This window comes from Lethenteron reissneri, chromosome 18 (assembly GCF_015708825.2).
Source record: "Lethenteron reissneri isolate LAM-NWPU_2019-01 chromosome 18, ASM1570882v1, whole genome shotgun sequence".
NCBI classification, from domain to species: Eukaryota; Metazoa; Chordata; class Hyperoartia; order Petromyzontiformes; family Petromyzontidae; genus Lethenteron; species Lethenteron reissneri.
This window is the reverse complement of record NC_083796.1, coordinates 9,185,736-9,205,918: the sequence shown is the minus strand read 5'-3', so window position 1 is coordinate 9,205,918 and position 20,183 is coordinate 9,185,736. Positions and strand designations below refer to the sequence as shown.

The window sequence follows — 20,183 nt, the reverse complement described above, 5'->3', positions numbered from 1 at the left end:
GCAATGCGTATTGAGTGTTCTGTGGTTATGTAACTGAATTACATATTTAATAGGTATCTCCATTTCTAAAGTAAACATGAACAGCTCACGAAATTAACGAACTTGTGACAATAATTTGTCCGGGAGTTGCATACTCGAACATTTAAATCCAATGTAATAATTGAGATCACTTAAATTCGAAGAAAATTTACCAACACTCATCCTACTAAAGCAGTATGGCCACAAATGATAGCTCAACGAAGTGGCTTATCACGTGGAAATCTATAGCAGCCAAATGTGGAGAGAAAAACTGGGTGACCCGGAGAAAAATCCACGTGCAGACAAAGATGCAAACACCAAATATACAGCAGGCGTCAGAGTTTGGATCGAATCCACGACCTCCTGCATAACAAGTGAGGGAGTTAACATCTCGCCACCGCAGCGCTAAACTAAACCGTGGATGTCATGATTGTGTGTCATGTTGACATATAAAATACATTGACCTCGATGAACGCTCAAATAATACGAACAAATCTACCACATCTAACCACAAAGTTATTCATAAGTCAATATGCCTGAGCTAAAGCATTTTCTTTCCCAAGTCCGTTCACTTCGTATTGCAAACTAAGTTTGTAAGTTTAGTTGTACACAACGTACCAACAACAGCAGAGACTTGCGCAGTGCGGTTGCCATGAGATGAAATTCCTCTAGTTATGAACCACAAAACTATTTGTAAACCAACTTTTGATGAACTGCAAACTGTAGCAAACACAGGCTTGAGAAAATGTTGCTTCGCCATGCCAGACATAGATTCTCATCCATTCCACAATGAAAATGATGCGCCGATTCAATAATCAGAGTTATAAACAGTTGCTTTATTGTTACTTGAAGACAGCGGTGAGTACAATGAAGACTGACTACTACAGTACATTATAATGGCAGGTCAGCAGCTGAAGCTTAAGTGGTGTTACGAGAGCACAAACAACATTCTAAAAGAATGCTAAATTCACTCATAGATGTGTATTTCATGTTGAAGGAAATAAACATAACCTTGGCAAAATGACATTAAGTAAACATGTACAGTTTCCTTTAATTCATTATAAGTCTTTCGTCATGTAACGCGTATATTGTCCACCTCCCACCCAAAAAATTCATTCACTACTGTTTTCAGTCAAGCAAAAAGATGGTTATTTCAGCGTGTCACGTAGTACCTTATATAAATGTTGGATGATAACTGCATGGTAACAATGCTTCCAATGAACATTCTATGTTTGTATTATCAATTAAAATGTGGTCTTACCTTATTAATTTAAATATATACCATACATAGTGCCATATATTTTCACATATATTAATGTAAAAGCAACTTTGTTTAGTCGTACTGCTTCGGAAACTCATGCAGTTATTGCTGTTTAATGAGGCCAATTGGAATAAATATGGATACACTTTTACAGGACCTACGTAAATTTACTACAAAAATGTCCTGCTATTCGAATATATCACTTATCGCTGCACCAAAGAACAAAACAAAATTAACAATAAAATATTGTTACTAGCTTTAAAAAGGCATACTAATTTAAATGTGCCTAATTTGGAGGATAGTTCTGGGTAAAAAAAAATCTAATGCACATAATAATATCAAATGTAGAAACAACAAAACACCACCCCTTTCATTCCTGCATTTAAATTGCGCACAAACAACCAACACTGCATTGTTAATTACTTGTTATTAAATGATCTATGTTGTGTATGTCAAAAGCAAAACAACATCATTAACCAGCTGTTCTTTCCACAGACAAACAGGTTTTGTGGGTAAAAATCGTATCTTCTATCGATATACTTTGAAAAGAAAATATAAAATTACACTAATGAGTTATACTTACTTAGCTTTTGTTCTCAGTAAAGAGTGTCTCGAAACCGCAAGCTGCGTTACAAGTGGGTGTCTGCTATTGGAATCCGTTTCAGTTCCACGATTTGGGAGTTCGTTATGCTCCCGTCATCATGGCTGTCTCTGTAGGAGCCATCCTCACTCACACTCAGTCCAGCGCCTGAATAAACAAAAATGAAATGAACATCAAAATAAATTTATCAGAGGACATTGCAGCAAATTACAACGCTAGTTAATCAATTAAATGGGATAATCTCTTGAAAACATTAAATGATTTACACCGGGATGTGATAAACACCGGTTATAAATATTATGAATTCCCAATAAATTATTTAGATGATTCTTGGCATATTTTCAATAGCTCTTTGGAACATACCTTCAGTTATACATTGTAGAGAAAAATATCTTATCAAACATAATTGCTTAATCTATCATTCTAATACAAAATAAGTGTTAATGGTATGAATAGAATTATGTCTATTTTTTTCACAAAATTACATCTACGTAATAGTCTGATACATTTTATTTTAAACATGCAAATACTGTATCATAACAATAGCGTACAACATCCGTGCATTGTTGAATGTTCCACGTAAAATATAACCAACAAAAGTAAATAAATACAAAATAAACACACTACTAGAAAATATGTTTTATAATGAAGACATGTTATCATACAATTTTTCATCACGTTATATTATTGTCTATGTGCAATGAATGAGCATAAATCAGTCACAGGTGGCCGTATATTTACTCTTTGTAAAGCAAAATATGTTATGCTTATGCCCCGGGATTTCATTATCATTTCAGAAATAACCTCGATACACCAAACAGTTATGTATTCATGGTCATGTAAGGTCAACACAATACTCTTGATGTATGCATGGTGAGACCTGGGAGAGGTGAAAAGAGGCACATTGGGTGCTCATGTTACCGAGGGTCCCCATTGACTCCTGTTTACTATGACCAGGCAGAGACCGCCACGTCTCAGCTTCCATGGACCTTACAATAATTATGCAAATGCAAACAATTTACATATGCGCAATGCATATCTGTTACCATTTAATGGTTGCCAATGCGCTCAATTCAATTTCTCAGATTTCATTCTTTGAAGTCTTTTTTTCACATAAGAGAAAAGCGATTCATGTAATTGTAGTGTAACATTCACTACCAGCATTTTCCTGCATAAGTAAGTGGGGAGCTGCTGAGTGAACCCTTGTTTTACTGTCACTGCAAACGTCGCAGCCTTACACCTGCCGGTTAATTCATTCACCCCTGAAATGGCTCTCTCGGTAGACTCACCCGCTTTGAGTGCAAAAATTAGGTCATCAAAGTCCTGCGAGTCTTCGTCTGGAAGCAGTCCGTTGTTGACGTACGCGTACGTGGGGTCGTAGCGGAGGCCCCTTTGAGGGCTCTCCTTGGGAAGGCTTTGGGCACGGCTCGCTTGGCGTACGGAGTGGCCAGGCCAGTCCACTTGGGTCTTGAGCAAAATTCAAAAGGCACAGTCAACTGAGCACCACTGAATCACAACGCTGTGCACAGATTTCACGCATGTTTTCATAAAATACCACTTGACGTTTAACTCCGTGCAATGTAACTATGTAACAATTTATTTTACATTACCGAGTAAGGCCCACTGAGCTATATAGCTCTTTTTCAGAAGCAATGTAGCCATAAATGATAGCTCAACGAAGCGGCCTATTACTTGGAAATTTCTAACGGCCAAATACTCTAAACGCGTGTTTCTAAATGTGGAGGTAAAAACTGGAGGACCCGGAATAAAAACCACGTGATTACAGGGAGAACATGCAAACTCCAAATATACAGGGGACCTCCTGTATACCAGGCAAGGTAGTTAACATCTCACCACCGCGGCACCCCACTATAAGCAGTGTCTTACAACTATGGGTTAGACCACGTAAATATATAAATGTGTCGTTAAACCCGCCACCACCTGACACAGCCAACTAGTACGGTTTGTTATGTAAACGAAACATGCCAATTCATTACCAGTACAGCACACCAGTGTGTTGGAGAACAAAGGCACAACATTTACAATCTGAGTACTGTCGCTTTGCTCTCCAACACACCGGTGTGCTGTACTAGTAACGAATTGGCATGTTCTGTTTACATGACAAACCTTACTAATTGGCTGTGTAGAGTGGTGACGACTTTAACGACACGTATATTTACATGATCTAACCCAAAAAAAAACCTGTATTCTGGATGACATTGGTCGCGAAAGCCTACGTGTGAAACTGTCTTACAACTATTGTATTCACATTTAAATAAAATTCAATCTCAGCTGATATTGTTTCCTGTCTAAAGGCACACTTAAAATAAACAAGCCAGGCTATTAATACATTTGTATATTCTACCAGAATAAACAAATATACTTTTTTGCACTTAATTGCAACTGAAAATCCAGTAGCCATAGGCAAAATTGTGAATCACATTCTGGAAAAGCCCAGTGATCTATTTGCTCTTTTTCATAGGCGACCTGGCCACACATAACTCACCGAAGTGGTTTATCAAATGTGTAGTCACATAATCTGAATACATGTTTCTAAAAGTGGTGAACCAAACTGGAGGAACTGTTGGAAATCCACGCGACCACGGGGTGAGAACACGCAAACTCCAAACAACACATACAGACGTCAGGGTTCGATTGAACCCACGATCTCCTGCATACCAATCGAGGTAGATAACATCTCGCCACCACGGGATCCCATGACAGTAGGTGTATTAACCATAAAATACACACCGTCTGCTTCGCAGTGGATGACATTCACAATAGTAGGCCATTGTCTGTTGGCGTCATGGTCCGCATTTGCCAAATTTGAAAAATTACCAGCAAATTACTCAATTGGGATTATACACAGCAATCATCCCCACACCCCCTCCTGCGAAAACTAGGCAAGACCCTCCTGAAACACAATAATGAGTGTCAGTGAGGCTTTCCTGAGGAAGCCAGCATTCTAATATATAATGCTAATCACCCACTGCTTCCAAGCAAAATGTTATTTTATTTTTAATAGGTTCTATTTCCATGTTGCTACATTTCAATCCATCTTATTTTCAGTTGCTGTCTAAACCAAGTGCTAGAGACACAATATCTGAAGTAACCTCAAATTGTACACATTATATACTGCACTGATAACCTTTTTTTACATTTTACATGTACAATGCAGGAGCCCAATAATATCTTAAGAAAGTACACAATTGGATTTAATCCATTTGTGAGAATCTTTGAGTTTTATTAACTCGCATCCATGGGGTTACTCCAGATTTACTCTGGTTTCATCCACTTGCCAAATACTAAATATAATGGGAATGGTCATACAGCCCATTCCAGGGCCTTCCTGAAAAAGAACATCTCAGGCTTTCCTAGATAAAGGGCATTATTATTATTATTATTAAATTACAGTGTAATAAAGTAATGACTTATGGTGCAAGGAAGAGTGGTTGTTGTGGACAGGTTATTACCTCCTCTAGGGCAGTGATGAGGTTCTGGGTGCTTTTGTTGATGTCTCCAATGTCCTCAGGATACGTACTGCCAGGCAAGGGGTGAGTTGCCCTCCCAGACGCCTCTCTGCTTGCATTTAAATTGTAGCTGGTTTTCACTGGCCAGCACAGCTGATTCCGCAGCACTGCATAGACCACCAGCGTGTACAGGCCCTGGAATGGCAGTGGCACATTTCCAAAATTGCATTGTGATAACTGCAACACATTTTGCAGTGAAACGCTTGATGTAAAATAAGTTTGGAAAACCAACTGTGGAATCGAACTCGGGTTAGCAGGTTCATATGCCGTGCTCTAGCTATTGCACCACGAGTCCACCAATGACTTTCAATATCAATAGGAAATACAAACAATTGCAGTTTCTGCATGGTTGCTGTATATTGATTAAAAGCAGCACATGCTCTTTTATCTCTCAAGACTTTGTTGCAATAAAAAACTGACACACCAGAATAAAAAATGTGGATGAACAAGGGTCTAATAGAGCAGAAAATATAGAATTAAAAAAACCTACCTGCAGACTATTGCAGATCACAAACAGAATAAGCATCCACAGTCTCCGATATGCCAAGTGCAGTCCTCCCCAGAGCCAGCTCAATGTGATTAGCACAAACAAGTACAGGATAAGTGGGACCTCTGGGAAAACACACACACAGAAACATACATGTACAATGTCAAACGTAGAAATGCTTGATAAGCAATGTGTGCACAGTGGAATATTTCATATTTCAGTTTTCACCAGACCAATAATATGGTTTGAATAGGGTTAAGCAAAAAATGTTTTTCATAAAATGCATGCGAAAGGCTCCTAACATGTGCAACCAATTGTATGTGCCCATTCAAAAGTAACCATTGTCATAATTTATTTTGATGACACAAAAGACTAATCCCAGACATGAGGATGTTGGTGCTCCAGCTATATATTCACCCACCACGTAATCAATTTATCTACGTAATAATAACCAACCAAAAGTGTGACTAGGGCTCGTTAAGTCTTGTTGACTTCGTCCCGCACGTGACCCCACCTGAGGAGTTGGGCTTGCCCCTGAAAACGTCATCGTAGCTGCGCCACTGCTCAGCCAGCTGGTAGGCATGCAGGAGGGTGACAGTTGAAGCCAGCAGGCACACGAGCGGTCCAAGTACGGCCGACACCAGCGCCACGTACTGCTCACGGACAAAGCAGCTACAGAGCAATACGCACGGCCCATGACACAACACAAAACACGTCTGTCAAAGGGGTTGTTATTTGTAAATGGCTATAGTAAAAGTCTCGCCCTGCATTGCTTGCTTTTGCGTCTGCTGGCAGCAGGGAGTCCACAAGAGGGAGCTCTAGAAAGCCCCACTCGAAGGTAATGTTGGGCCTACTCTTCCACACTGGTCAGACTTCTTGCCATGCCAGAAAGATCCAACCAGTGACCTCAGGATTGCAGTGGCCAGTGTGATAACCATCACACCATGGCAGCACCCCTGGTTTATATGTAAGCAATCCTGTTTACTATGAAATACATTCATAGTCGATTTTCTATCTAATAACATAGGGCATAACACAAGTAATGAGACATTCTCAAATCCTTTTAATTAAAATAATTCATCATGGTACAAAAAGGATAAATATTTATTTGCATGTATGGTTCCTCTTTCATTTGATTTGAGAAATGTTATTCATGTATCCTCATATTACACGTCCTATTTTCTAAGTAATAAATTGTGAAACGTAAGATATTTTAATGGCTTTCAGTTGCTTTGCAGGTGAATATATTTAGAGCAATGCTCTTTTGTCAATTAAATTAAGGAAATACACACGTAAAAATTGTCCTTTTCAACGGTACGCTGACAGTTCTCATAATTAAATCCCCACCCCCACCCAAAAAAAAACCACAAACACAATTCAGTGATAGAATTGAATAAAGTACTGCAAATAATACACCCTTTATCCTTTTGAAAAATGATTTAATTTACCAATTTTCTCAATTGTGACCTCGTAGTAATTTCGAGGCATTGCTTGCGCTGGGTGGACTTACAGATCACCATGAATGGCGCCGTAAACGTTTCGTGACTCCCAGCCGAGTGCAGCCAAGAGGACAATCACCAACAGGACGAGCAGGGCTACGGGCAGCCCCCAACCCAGGATTACAAAGAGCGGGAAACGCCGGTCTGTGTGTTCGTCATTCAGCACCAGCACCTGCCACAGATTGATGGACTAAAAGCAATGGGGGACAGGGGAAGGTGAAACAATATCAAGTAACAATAAGTTAATATGGGCAATAATAAACATCAGGAAACAATGGGATTAACATTTCAATGTGAGCATTTTAGGGGGGTTTCTGTATTGAATACAAACAGTGTGAATTAAAATGAATGCTTTTTGCATGTTTATGAATTCAACCCAATAGCACCCAAACGCATTGGGCAAGCGGCAACTTTGTATGGTTGTGAAAAATTAGGCTGCCGAAATTTGCATTTTTGCCATTGTCAGGTGGTATACAGCTTTGCGGATGTCATAAAGACCTCCACTTGAACATTGATTTTGAGGTTTGTTGGTAACAAAAAAAATCTATGCTCAGTCGCAAACAATGTGCATTTGCAGTGTCTTTATAGCTAAATTTGTAGTAGACCCCTGTGAAGAAATCTGTATCTATTTAGATTTGCCCATAGTAAATGGAGCACATGTAGAGTGAGCACAATGACAACTGGATTTGCACAAAATGTAGTTAATTCCAAATGTGCAAGAACTCTTGAAAGGGTTTTATTTCATCTTCATGCATTCATGGACTAGATAATATGAAAAGAGTCAAATAAATTTGTTGTAATTTAGACTATACATTCAGCAAGCAGCACTTGTGAACATCATTTTGTATAACATCTGATTCACAATCCAGGTTTTTATTCCCTGGATTATCCAGGCAAATTCAAATTCAATGCCCCTGCATAAAATCAATTAAATCCTCATGACGTGCTTATTTAGTTCTCAATAATCCACTAAAACAATTATTTGATGTGTTTTATAAAGTAAAGTCTAAGTCACTTATACATTTAAAATATGAAAGGAATCTAACGTTTTGTATTTTGAAATACTCTGCAAACATTTGAATGCATTACACTGCAGTATGACGAAGCAATGCGATTTTATTAACACTCCTTTTTGTTAATTTGTATAAAAAAATAAGATAATATGTAAAAAATTGCAACGGTTGGTACACGTTACTTTTTCTAAAATCATTGTGATATATAATTAAAAACGTTGTGCCAAAGCAGCAGATTTCACGTGAAATTGGAAGCACAGAGTCCTTATGAATTACAATGCAATTCCCGTGAAGTGTCGACTTTACCCGAGGCTGACACTTACCTGCACCAGTATCCAGGTGAACTGCGCCAAGAAGAAGTAGTGCACGATCAGTCCCATCGCAAAACAGCTCTCGTCTGACACCTGGCCACTTACATAGGCGGCGATTAGAAAGACCACCTGATGGCGGACACAAATGTTAATCGGTAGCATTAGTGCAGTCAACGGTGAGCATGACAGCCTGTCACATGTGCACCCCGCCGTTTTGGTCATAAAAGCCCTTTTCAATTACCCATCATTAAGGTAAACATGCCAAGGAGAATTTGCCCCACCGTATGTTAGCTCTGCAGAGATGTTCTACGTCGTGAAAAGAAAAGCACTTCTCATGACGTGAAGCATGCTGTATCATTTTTTTATGCTACTACGCTTGGATAACTATATATTTATGTTTTATATAAATAATATTGCTCCAAATAATGAATCATGTCACTATCAATGGAGAGATATGTATTTAATCACGTGGAGTCTTCGTGTGCCATATTTAATTTAGAAAATGCACGATAGGGGTATTTAGCATTTTGATTCAAAATAATGGGAAGGATTCATTTTTGTTGCAACAATAAAACAGGCAGTTTCAATAAATGTCTTCAGCAACCAATCTGACCAACCACTTGAGCAAGCCACATTTAGAAAAGGGTTTCCTACTTTTGACCACCTACATACTATCAATCAATTTCTGGAAAAGACAAATAAATGGTAAATACCATTACGATTCACCTTTGTAGACTATACAAGGGCATTTGACTCAGTGAAAAATTAATGCAGTCATCCAAGCTCTCACAAACCGAGGCATAAACGAAAACATATTTAGAACTGATAAAAAAAAGACATTTGAAAGAATGAAACAGCGACAATGTGACTGCATGAAGTAACAAAATACATTTCAGAGTCGGGCCAGCGCATTTGCTCTCGCCAAAGTTATTCGCAGAACACTTGCAAGACCGTTACGATTCATGGAGGATTACACCCACCAAGAATATAGCGTTCATTTGTACAGACACAAAAGAAATCAATGTTTCAGGCGATTAAGCCACCAAATTACCTGCGTGGCAAAGCATGCAAACAGCATGTGCATGAGCAGCTTGGCTGCAAACATGGAGAGACGGGAGCAGAGAAGATGTGCAAGGAGCGCCAGTGCTAGGCCTGACCACAAGTACACACACACACACACCAGCTGTCAAAACCACGTGTGCATTCGCATGATTGTGTATAAAGTACAGGTTCAAGGGACAGCGCTGAAATTTCTTGCTTACACCACAGCTGACAAAAGGGCCTTCACGAGAGGGAGCCTTCACTACAGACAGCCTCGCCAAAGGGTATTTTACCTGCGCTTCCACACTGGCCAGGTGTCGTGTAGAATGAGAATACATTATTTTTTATTGTTACTAATTTAACAGTATTCCACGGAAAACATCTCAACACTTTATCCCACCGCGCACGACGTGCTGATCTGGCGAACTGCGGCAAACACCGTTTCTACTGCCGGGCGAACGGAGGTGGCGGAGATTTCGGAGACTTTGCACCGTTCTGTCGACTGCTGTGGCCCGGGAGATGGAACGGGCGACCGTGGATCGCGACAGGCAGCCCACCCACAGTAATAGCCACACGCAAGTGCACGAAAGCATAATTGATGCATTCAATGCTCAACTATTCTCGCCACTTTGTTTATTTGTTTAAAGCAGATGTGATTTTTATTCTCACCAGCACCATGCGTCCATCGTTCTGCGCAGGTCTATTGGACTTCATAATAATGGGGTACTTTTATTTTGGGGGGGGGTGGGGGAGGTTTGTTTACACAGAAAACACACAATGTGCGAAGTTCATATTGAGACCTCTATTTCATCAGATTTTTGTAACAAACCGTAAAATTAACTCCCAAGCATTTACACATGAAAAATGACCAACTGACAGAAGCTGTTAAATAATAACTCTCGCTTACTTTTGGAATGAAACATAGCGATGCTAAAGATAGGGAGTACAATCTATTCTGTGATTTTTCAGCTACTACTTCATCTTAATATGTATTGTCGTTTAGCTGTTTGCCCATTTGGTATTTTTGTTGTTATAACAAAAATAATTGAAGTGTGCTTGCCATACACAGGAGGGGATTCATGTACGGTGCCTTACCAGTCATGCAGATGATACAGGATATGTAGACCGCTATGTTGTATGAAGCCAGGTTGTCCGTTTTACCATAAACGGCATATGTCGACATGTGAGAACAGGCGCATTCAACAAAGTTGAAAGAGTCTTCTACAACCCGACAGTATTTGCTGTCCACCAACCAACTGTGGACAGATGACACACAAGATTTCTATATATATGGTGAAGGATGAGTTATGGATAAAAAAAATTACAGGTTTTCATTTTTAAAAGAACAATTTCTTAAAGATTTTCAGGATCACTGACATTGCGTATAATTTAACGTAACTTCCTGCTAACAATGTCACTCGATATCAAGTGACACTACTTTTGGTGGGAAATCACAAAAGTGATGTAACATGTGACGCCATTTACCGTGACATCATAATTTCATATACATCCACAATAAAACATTTGTCAGATTTTTATCCAAAAAATTTGAACATTTCCCTGAAATACATATAACACAAACCAAGTCAAATCCCAAGTAGTGAATGCATACCTCCTGTGCAAATAAAGCTATTTTGACACGCATACATCTGGCTCGGTAAATGATACCCACGCACGGTGATGTTTAATTGCATTGCTCTGATTAAAACTCGTTAATATTTGGGGGTTTTTTTTGAGTGGAAGTCATGCATTTGTTGTACCCCTCATCAGCCGGGTTCCAGAGAAGACAAGCAGACTTATGTGGCACCACCCTTCTGTCTGTAGCGTGTATCCTGTACGTGACTTCTTCCTGTGTAAGTGGCCTTGATGGGATGCCCTTCACGCCAACCGACAATACCTGAATGCACGTACGTGGCACAGGTTATGAATTAAACTCCATACAACCTTGCACAAGACAAAAAATTGCCAATGGCTAAGTGAGACCAAATTACTTCAATGAAAGGCCCATAAGAGGCCATTTTACTTGCTCAATGCAACTTACTGGTTATAAGTGAGAACTGAACAAACGTAAAACCCCATTTGGCCCCTCTAACAAGAGTGCATTTTAACCATAAAAAAAGCTTGCAAAAAGTAGAATCACCACAGCAGGGATAACGAGTAGGGTGCTGCTCACTGCAACCACGTAAAGACTGCAGTCGTATTCATGATAAATATCCCTCATCCACCACAGCTGTCAAATGTATTTTTAGAAAGCACTTCCTTGGGTGGGGTCAGTCAGTAAGTGATGTACCTTGCTTATCCTGGTTGTCAAATATATCCCAATAAAACATTTTAATTGGAAATTACATTTTTTTTACCAAAGCTCAGAAATCATATCCGCGTTACAAAAAGCTGAACACAATGCAGCGTAAATTCAAACCAGTATCAATAACAGCAGTCCAGCTGGTTGCCTCAAGCCAAAAGTAGTTTATGATCCCTTGACATGAACCGTGTGTATATTTGATCTACAGATCATCATTTTATCAAATCATTACAGACACACACACAGTAAATGTGTTGGCTTGGAATAGAATATGGCTCAACATAATGTGTATGGTATTAATTCAATGTATATTTATGATCAGGGATCCAACATGTGAATTAAGACATCCTTTTAAAAACAAAATATACCAAACTTGATTTGGAGCTTTCGTGACTGCAGGAATTACTCTTTGGTTCTTTCGGTAAAGTCACGTAGAAAGACTTTATATACCATTAACTTCAAAATATACCATTAACTTTATTTCACAACTTTACAAATATACAGGAATTCTTCATACTTTTTTCTTCAAACACAAACGCCACCCTCACCGTGCCTGCCATCACAGATGGCTGGTCTTTTGGTTGGTACCACTGCTGGCTCTGGTACTCAACGAAGAGAACATCATAACACTCCTGCAGGTTGGAGCCAGTCACGGGCAGCAGTCGCTCTGGCAGAGCCAAGGAATCTGCGGCTCGGCCCACAAAGTGATGTCCATTTATTTGTTGAGGGTACCAACGGGCAGACAGCACCATCAGACGTCCACATGAATCCAGCATGGTCTTGCCTCTGTTGTGTGCAAAGGGAAATGCCCATGGTTAGTTTCACAAAAAGAAAAATACATTTGTATTTAATTATATAGGGCCATTTGTCAATGCACTGTTGGATCACAGACTCCCCATTCTGTGTCGGCGAGCGTTGGTGAATGAGGGCCCTAGGATCGGTTTAGATATAATTCGCCGCTGATGTTAGCCATGGTCAGGGATTGCACACATATCAATGGGTTCGTACCAGTGTGCCGAGCACTGCACTACTTCTCGCCTAACAAAGAATGGTGTAAATTTTACTCTTGAATAACACTGTTGGGATTTTACATAGATGCCACCATGGGAAATCTAAAGTGTGCATTAAATCACAAAGAAAACAATAAATGTAGATTTGGCTGTGCAATTCTAGAGGGCATCTCACATGACAGCTAATCCATGGTAGTTAAAGATTGCTTCTGTGGCTTCATTGTAATCACCTGGACTAATTGGTATAACACCCTGCACAAAAATTCAAACCAGAATTAACACAAATACGCACCTATTATTCGAACGTCAATTGTTCATATATATTAATATTAGAAACAAACATCTGTGACACCCATAACATGCATTTTCTCAATAGTGGATTAAACTTAAGGTATAAATACATTCCAATAGAAACAAAAAAGGATGAATTAAGAGACCATGCTGTCCAAATGAATGGTTTACCTGATTGGGGCAGAGTCGCATTGGGTGCCTGTAAGCAGGGAGAAGGCAAAACGTTCCGTCATCTCCCCAAGAAGCGTATATCCACGCGTATCGAGCCGGCCTGGGTCCACCAGGTGACACAAGATGTTGTAGATCACCTTATTAATCGACTCATTGAGAGCTCGCTTCTCTCCTTCACTAATTATCTACCGAAGGGGACAATAAACAGAGCAGCCATTGCAGATGTTTTACACTCGTTGCCTTACTGCACCTTCTACAATATTGATTTTGTTTTTTACACATTTGCATAGGCGTGATGTGTAAGCTCTCTAGCCCGTGTTTGTTTAAGCGTATGCCGTTTGGCAAAGATGTCTGACGTTTCACACGATCTGCTGGGAGCTACTTCAGGAATTTAATGGAAGAAACTCCCAGGACGTGGAGCAAAATTCCAGACACCATGGGAAATAATACAAAGGACAACGCGAAAACACATTGGAATAATACACAGGACAACGCGAAAACACATTGAAATAATACACAGGACAACGCGAAAACACATTGGAATAATACACAGTACAACGCGAAAACACATTGGAATAATACACAGCACAACGCGAAAACACATTGGAATAATACACAGCACAACGCGAAAACACATTGGAATAATACACAGGACAACGCGAAAACACATTGAAATAATACACAGGACAACGCGAAAACACATTGGAATAATACACAGGACAACGCGAAAACACATTGGAATAATACACAGTACAACGCGAAAACACATTGGAATAATACACAGGACAACGCGAAAACACATTGGAATAATACACAGTACAACGCGAAAACACATTGGAATAATACACAGTACAACGCGAAAACACATTGGAATAATACACAGTACAACGCGAAAACACATTGGAATAATACACAGTACAACGCGAAAACACATTGGAATAATACACAGTACAACACGAAAACACATTGGAATAATACACAGGACAACGCGAAAACACATTGGAATAATACACAGGACAACGCGAAAACACATTGGAATAATACACAGGAAAACGCGAAAACACATTGGAATAATACACAGTACAATACGAAAACACATTGGAATAATACACAGGACAACGCGAAAACACATTGGAATAATACACAGTACAACGCGAAAACACATTGGAATAATACACAGGAAAACGTGAAAATACATTGGAATAATACACAGAACAACGCGAAAACACATTGGAAAAATACAAAGGACAACGCGAAAACACATTGGAATAATACACAGTACAACGCGAAAACACATTGGAATAATACACAGTACAACGCGAAAACACATTGGAATAATACACAGGACAACCCGAAAACACATTGGAATAATACACAGTACAACGCGAAAACACATTGGAATAATACACAGTACAACGCGAAAATACATTGGAATAATACACAGTACAACGCGAAAACACATTGGAATAATACACAGTACAACGCGAAAACACATTGGAATAATACACAGTACAACGCGAAAATACATTGGAATAATACACAGTACAACGCGAAAACACATTGGAATAATACACAGGACAACCCGAAAACACATTGGAATAATACACAGTACAACGCGAAAACACATTGGAATAATACACAGTACAACGCGAAAATACATTGGAATAATACACAGTACAACGCGAAAACACATTGGAATAATACACAGTACAACGCGAAAACACATTGGAATAATACACAGGACAACGCGAAAACACATTGGAGAGCATACACGTTTGTTAGTTCCATGCCGACGATCGACATTTCAGCTGTTGCAGGTCGCTGTAAGATAACCCTCAGGGTGGTGTGATATGTATTATTGCTTTACGATCGCTTTTCATTACCGCCGCTGTAGAATTTCACGTCTCAGCAGACCCTCCGCGAAACAATGTCAACAATGAAGAGCTCCATTTGTATTTAATTATCAATAACAATGTTTAACAGCCTTGTGATGTTCAAAAACATTTGCTGTGACTCCCATCAGTCGCCATCCAGGTGTGTCCAACCCGACCTCCGTAGCTCTCTCACAACACATCTTAATAACTGCCACCTCTCCACACATTCTCTCCAAGCCTCTGCCTCCCTCCCATACAGCTTGCCAGCCATTTCAGATCTCTTCTTCCAAGGTCTCCATCAATGCTAACACCATTGTGCTATCTTTATTATGTCTTTTAGGGTTTTATTGATGTCCGACTTTTTTTTTGCATGCTGGGAAGTGTTTGGTGCGAAATGTCAGGACATCACACCAAGTTACGTGTGATAAGTCAGAAATCACATCAAAGAGCTGAAAACATATTCCTGTTATCCACGAAACTCCCCCACTCACTCCTCTGGCCCTTCCCTTCCAATTAATTATTAAGTTCAGGATTAATCAACCTCTCAGTCTGACGTTTAATTCATTTTAAATGACCATCATCTTCCTGACGGTCTTTTCTGTTTTACCAGACAGCAATTAATCTGCCCATAGGATACCCCTAAGCCCTCAGCCTATATACCATTCTAACTAACGGAGCTCACATTCATCTGTGTTACACAACGTGATTTTTTTTCTCTGAAAAATCCAAGCAGGTAAACGAACCCATTGCGCTCAGTTCACCAGGCGATTCCATACCTGATGCAGCACCTGCAGGCAGGCGCTGAGCTGCTCGGGTGAGGCCTCTTGCTCCCGCCCCACTTTGCTTTCCAGAGTCTGCAGGATGCGTTTGATGGTAGCCTCCTCCACAGGCTGCTGAAGAGGATCCAGGAGACTCCAGTAGAACTGGGTGTCTGCGTCCGTCACGACGGTGACATTGGCCAGGTTGTAGCTCTCGTCCAGGCCTAGGCCCCCTGTCGGGGAGCTCAGCAGCACTTGGAAGCGCTTGGGGACGGGATTGGGAGATGCACTCTCGGGCGTGAGCGTGATGTCGAGGGACACCTCACGCTGGCCTGGCTGGAATTCCAGATGCCCCTCAGATGGAACAAAATCTTGGTCTGCAATAGCTGGGTAAATCATCACGCCGCCCATCTCCATCTCTGCACGACGCAGCTCCTGCAGAAAAAACAAACAATTATAGAATTTTAATTTGAGAATACATACAACCTAACTGACCAGCGTGGTGAAGTATTGTGAAATAACCCCTCGAACCATCATAGTATGGGGAGGCCTTCATCCTAAGGTGGATTGACAAAGGACTGTAATCATTACAATGCATACAGTATATAATTTAATTTGTTAATTTTCATTACTTTTCCTGTATTTATCTTCAACAAAAAGTTGAGCAGCATGAATGTATGACAAAATTAGGTTAATCAAATTTCCACATTCATGACATTTAAAGACAAAAACGTGTTATTTGAATCAATAACACTTTAAAGTTGTACTGATTTTTTTTCTTTCATTTTGAGTAAAAAAATATATAACAGGGAAGAAAATTATCATAAAATATTTTTAGAATATAATTAAAAGTCTAGACATGTCGTGAAATGTCTGGCACCATATGCGTCATGATAGAATATAAATATTTATCTGTACACTTGCTCTTCTTAATAATTTAATTACGCACCTCCGACTAGCACGGTTGGCTACGTACCGTGTGAAAGAAGTTCAACATACATACACAGTGGCTATTGCGACTACCCTGTAATGACACAAAGACAGCAGAAGGGGCTATACTACGGACTCATGATTTGGAAAAAGGTAAAACACAATCCAGAGAAGACAACATCTTAAAAGGTTTTCATTGAACGAATAAAGTTCAGTTAATTTTTTCTAAATTCATGAAAGCTATCATGTAATTTTAGACACTAGCATTTTAAATTCATACGGTTATAAGGAAAAAAAATATTTTATTAATAAAACATAAACATTTTAATTGTCCATCGGCTATTATCCCTAATCTTAATGTGTCCTGCCCAAGTAAAAATATATCTGAGAACTGCTGAGAACCCGACTTCCAATCCGGATAGCAAATCATGATCCGAGTTCTCAAGTGCAGCAAGTTAATGGTCTCAACCTCGTCACTGATGACTGCACACAAAAAACATGTGACATACAATTTGTTTTTTGACTTAATTTGACAAAAATCCACCCTTGAAAATGAAAAATGTTGGTTTTACTGCCAGTCTAAATTTTTTTTCTCTGTGGCAGAGAATGTGGGTAAGCACAGCACCCCTGGTGTATATATCAGAGGTCAGTTGAAGGGATCTGTGAATACATTGTGATATATCCTTGCATGAGCCATTCTCTAATGTGGAGGGTGCCCTGCACTGGCCTCTAAGAGTTCTGAATGAACACTCATTCTGATGATGCATTGGAAAAACATAAATTTGGATAAAATTTTACAAATTGTAAACATAAATATGATCAACCAAGTCGATGAAGTATCATTCATTCATTCATCACGCATAGTCAGTGAAAAGTGTGACCTCTTGCGACAACATTTGCATAAACTACTCTTGCTGCCATACCAGTGTCTCGAGTAATTTGTTCAAGTCTGGTCACAATTAATTGGCATTGAACAGATGCATTTAATTTGCAAAAAATCCCAATATAAATAGATTTTAGACAATTTCCAAATGTGTTTTTTTCAATCATAACCTGAATTAGAAGGTCTGCTTGGGAACAAGCCTGACTATAAGATGAGAAGTGCGGCAATCCAAGTTGACAGGCCTTAACTAGCAGTGGATTCTCAAACGGATGATGGCAATAATGATGATGACGACGATGACCATCATCACGATAATGGGCAGCCTCGTACCAGAATCCTGTAGTGCACAGCGACGGGCGTGGAGATGCCGTATTCGCGCACGACACGCAAGGTGACGATGCTGGACTTCTGGTGCGTGACCATCAGCCTGGAGCCCACGGCGAAGAGGACGAGGCCGTGAGGGTGATCACTGCTCTCCACGGTCACGTTGGCAAAACGGCTCGTGCTGTTGATCGCCGCACCCTCACCAACCCAGTAGATCTCAAGCAGGAACCAAGATTGGATTTCGGGCACCTTGAAGACAACCGTGGATTCATTGCGGTTCATCATGCATGCACCGCAGGGTGCAACGGCTATTGCCAACGAGAAGTTTAATGTCACAGCGTCTTGTGACAATCGCATCGCTTTAAAAATAATCAAACGTCAATAACGTTTAACCTTTTTAAAAGTATGTAAAAGCCCACACATATATCAACACTACTGATCGCCGCAAATTAATAATCACGTTTAATTTTCTTTATAACGACGACATATTTTTTTGCGTATATTAATCACCATGAGCGTCATTAACCCGCATCTTAGTGCATTAACATTACTGTTCTAATGGATACCTTATCAGGCCTGAGGCCCACACGAATTGGACAGCTGAAATGTCCCGCTTGACACACAGTCTCCCCAGTCACCGCCTCCAGCTCCTTCTCAAGGCTCACACCCTCCCTGTGTAACTGCACTGTGTCCTTGTCAAAGGTCGCCCTCCAGGCCACACGTACGTCATCAAAGACCCTGTTGTCGACACAAAACACGTGAAAGCATAATTCAACAGCACAAACACCACGCAAAGGCCAAACACGCAGAGACCAAACACGCGACGACATAACCATGTGCACTGGTTGGGGCAATTTATGCCAGCAAGCACCGATTAAGGTAGGTGTGGTGCACATTGGAGGTGGTATTGCCAGCACCATGCCCAACGAGCTACCTTTTGACTTCCCAGTGCTGATGTTGATACGCCGCACCAGGCACCAAGCACTCATGTAATGCAGGCGTGTCTCGCTTAACGAGCAAGATACGGGACCCGAAAATTGCTCGTTAAGCGAAAAAATTGTTAAATGATCGTCGTTTTGCCATTGAGTCCCATGTTACAAGCCGAATTATGTGTTCAGCCCCAAATGTTCCACTCTTGAACAACCTTTTCACTCGATAAATACAAATTAAAATTTTAAAATAAAGTAATAAACATCAAATGTAACACTGACCACACATGAAGAACCACAGTGCTTACAGGTGCTTGTCCTCAGCGTCTGTGATTAACCCCCCCCCCCACCCACTGCTCGGCCACCCACCCATTACAGTGCAACCACGAGCCCCCCTCTCCCACATGGCAAATCACACAACACAGCACAACTGGTAAACAAACAACTGCGGTCCACGGTTCGCCCCCTGCCGCCTCACGGTACGCATTCGATAGTTCGGTCTCTACTCGTTACGCAAACATTTGCTCGTTTTGCGAACAAATTGGTCTACATTCAAAATGCTCGTTATAGCGAATTTTCGTAGAAAGAACGCTGGGAGAGCAAGACACGCCTGCACGGAGTTAACCGATAGGAGGCTCAGGAAAGGCTTTAATATACTTGCCACAACTGTATGAAAATAACAATAACCTTTCTTTCTGCCGTATAATTATGAGCTCTGCAGAACGACCTTCTTCCGAATCTTCATCCAGCACCACTCCCAACAGGAAATGTGGAGAAAATCCCAACATTCCATTCTGCAGATCATTTCCTAGGGCGAGCAACAAACAGCTTGTGGTAAATTATCGACAAAACCAGAACAAAGCATTCCTCCCAGCTGTAATATGATTGGATTGAATATTTCACCAAGATTTGGAAATAAGCTGTATTTTTGGCCAAAACGGCTGCAATGT

At 40.3% G+C, this 20,183-nt stretch overlaps 1 protein-coding gene across 1 annotated transcript in view; it reads right to left on the bottom strand.

Moving 5' to 3' along the window:
- Positions 1-840: 840 nt before the first annotated feature.
- LOC133343843 (adhesion G-protein coupled receptor V1-like) overlaps positions 841-20,183 on the bottom strand; it is a 106,726-nt gene continuing 87,383 nt past the window's right edge. Inside the window, 16 exon segments of the mRNA XM_061553750.1 lie at positions 841-2,027; positions 3,170-3,347; positions 5,354-5,545; positions 5,901-6,022; positions 6,412-6,569; positions 7,408-7,586; positions 8,733-8,849; positions 9,772-9,872; positions 10,857-11,017; positions 11,522-11,658; positions 12,612-12,849; positions 13,536-13,720; positions 16,186-16,602; positions 18,311-18,553; positions 18,871-19,042; positions 19,921-20,041. Of these exon segments, the coding sequence (XP_061409734.1) occupies positions 1,909-2,027; positions 3,170-3,347; positions 5,354-5,545; positions 5,901-6,022; positions 6,412-6,569; positions 7,408-7,586; positions 8,733-8,849; positions 9,772-9,872; positions 10,857-11,017; positions 11,522-11,658; positions 12,612-12,849; positions 13,536-13,720; positions 16,186-16,602; positions 18,311-18,553; positions 18,871-19,042; positions 19,921-20,041 (2,840 nt within the window). The 3' untranslated portion in view covers positions 841-1,908.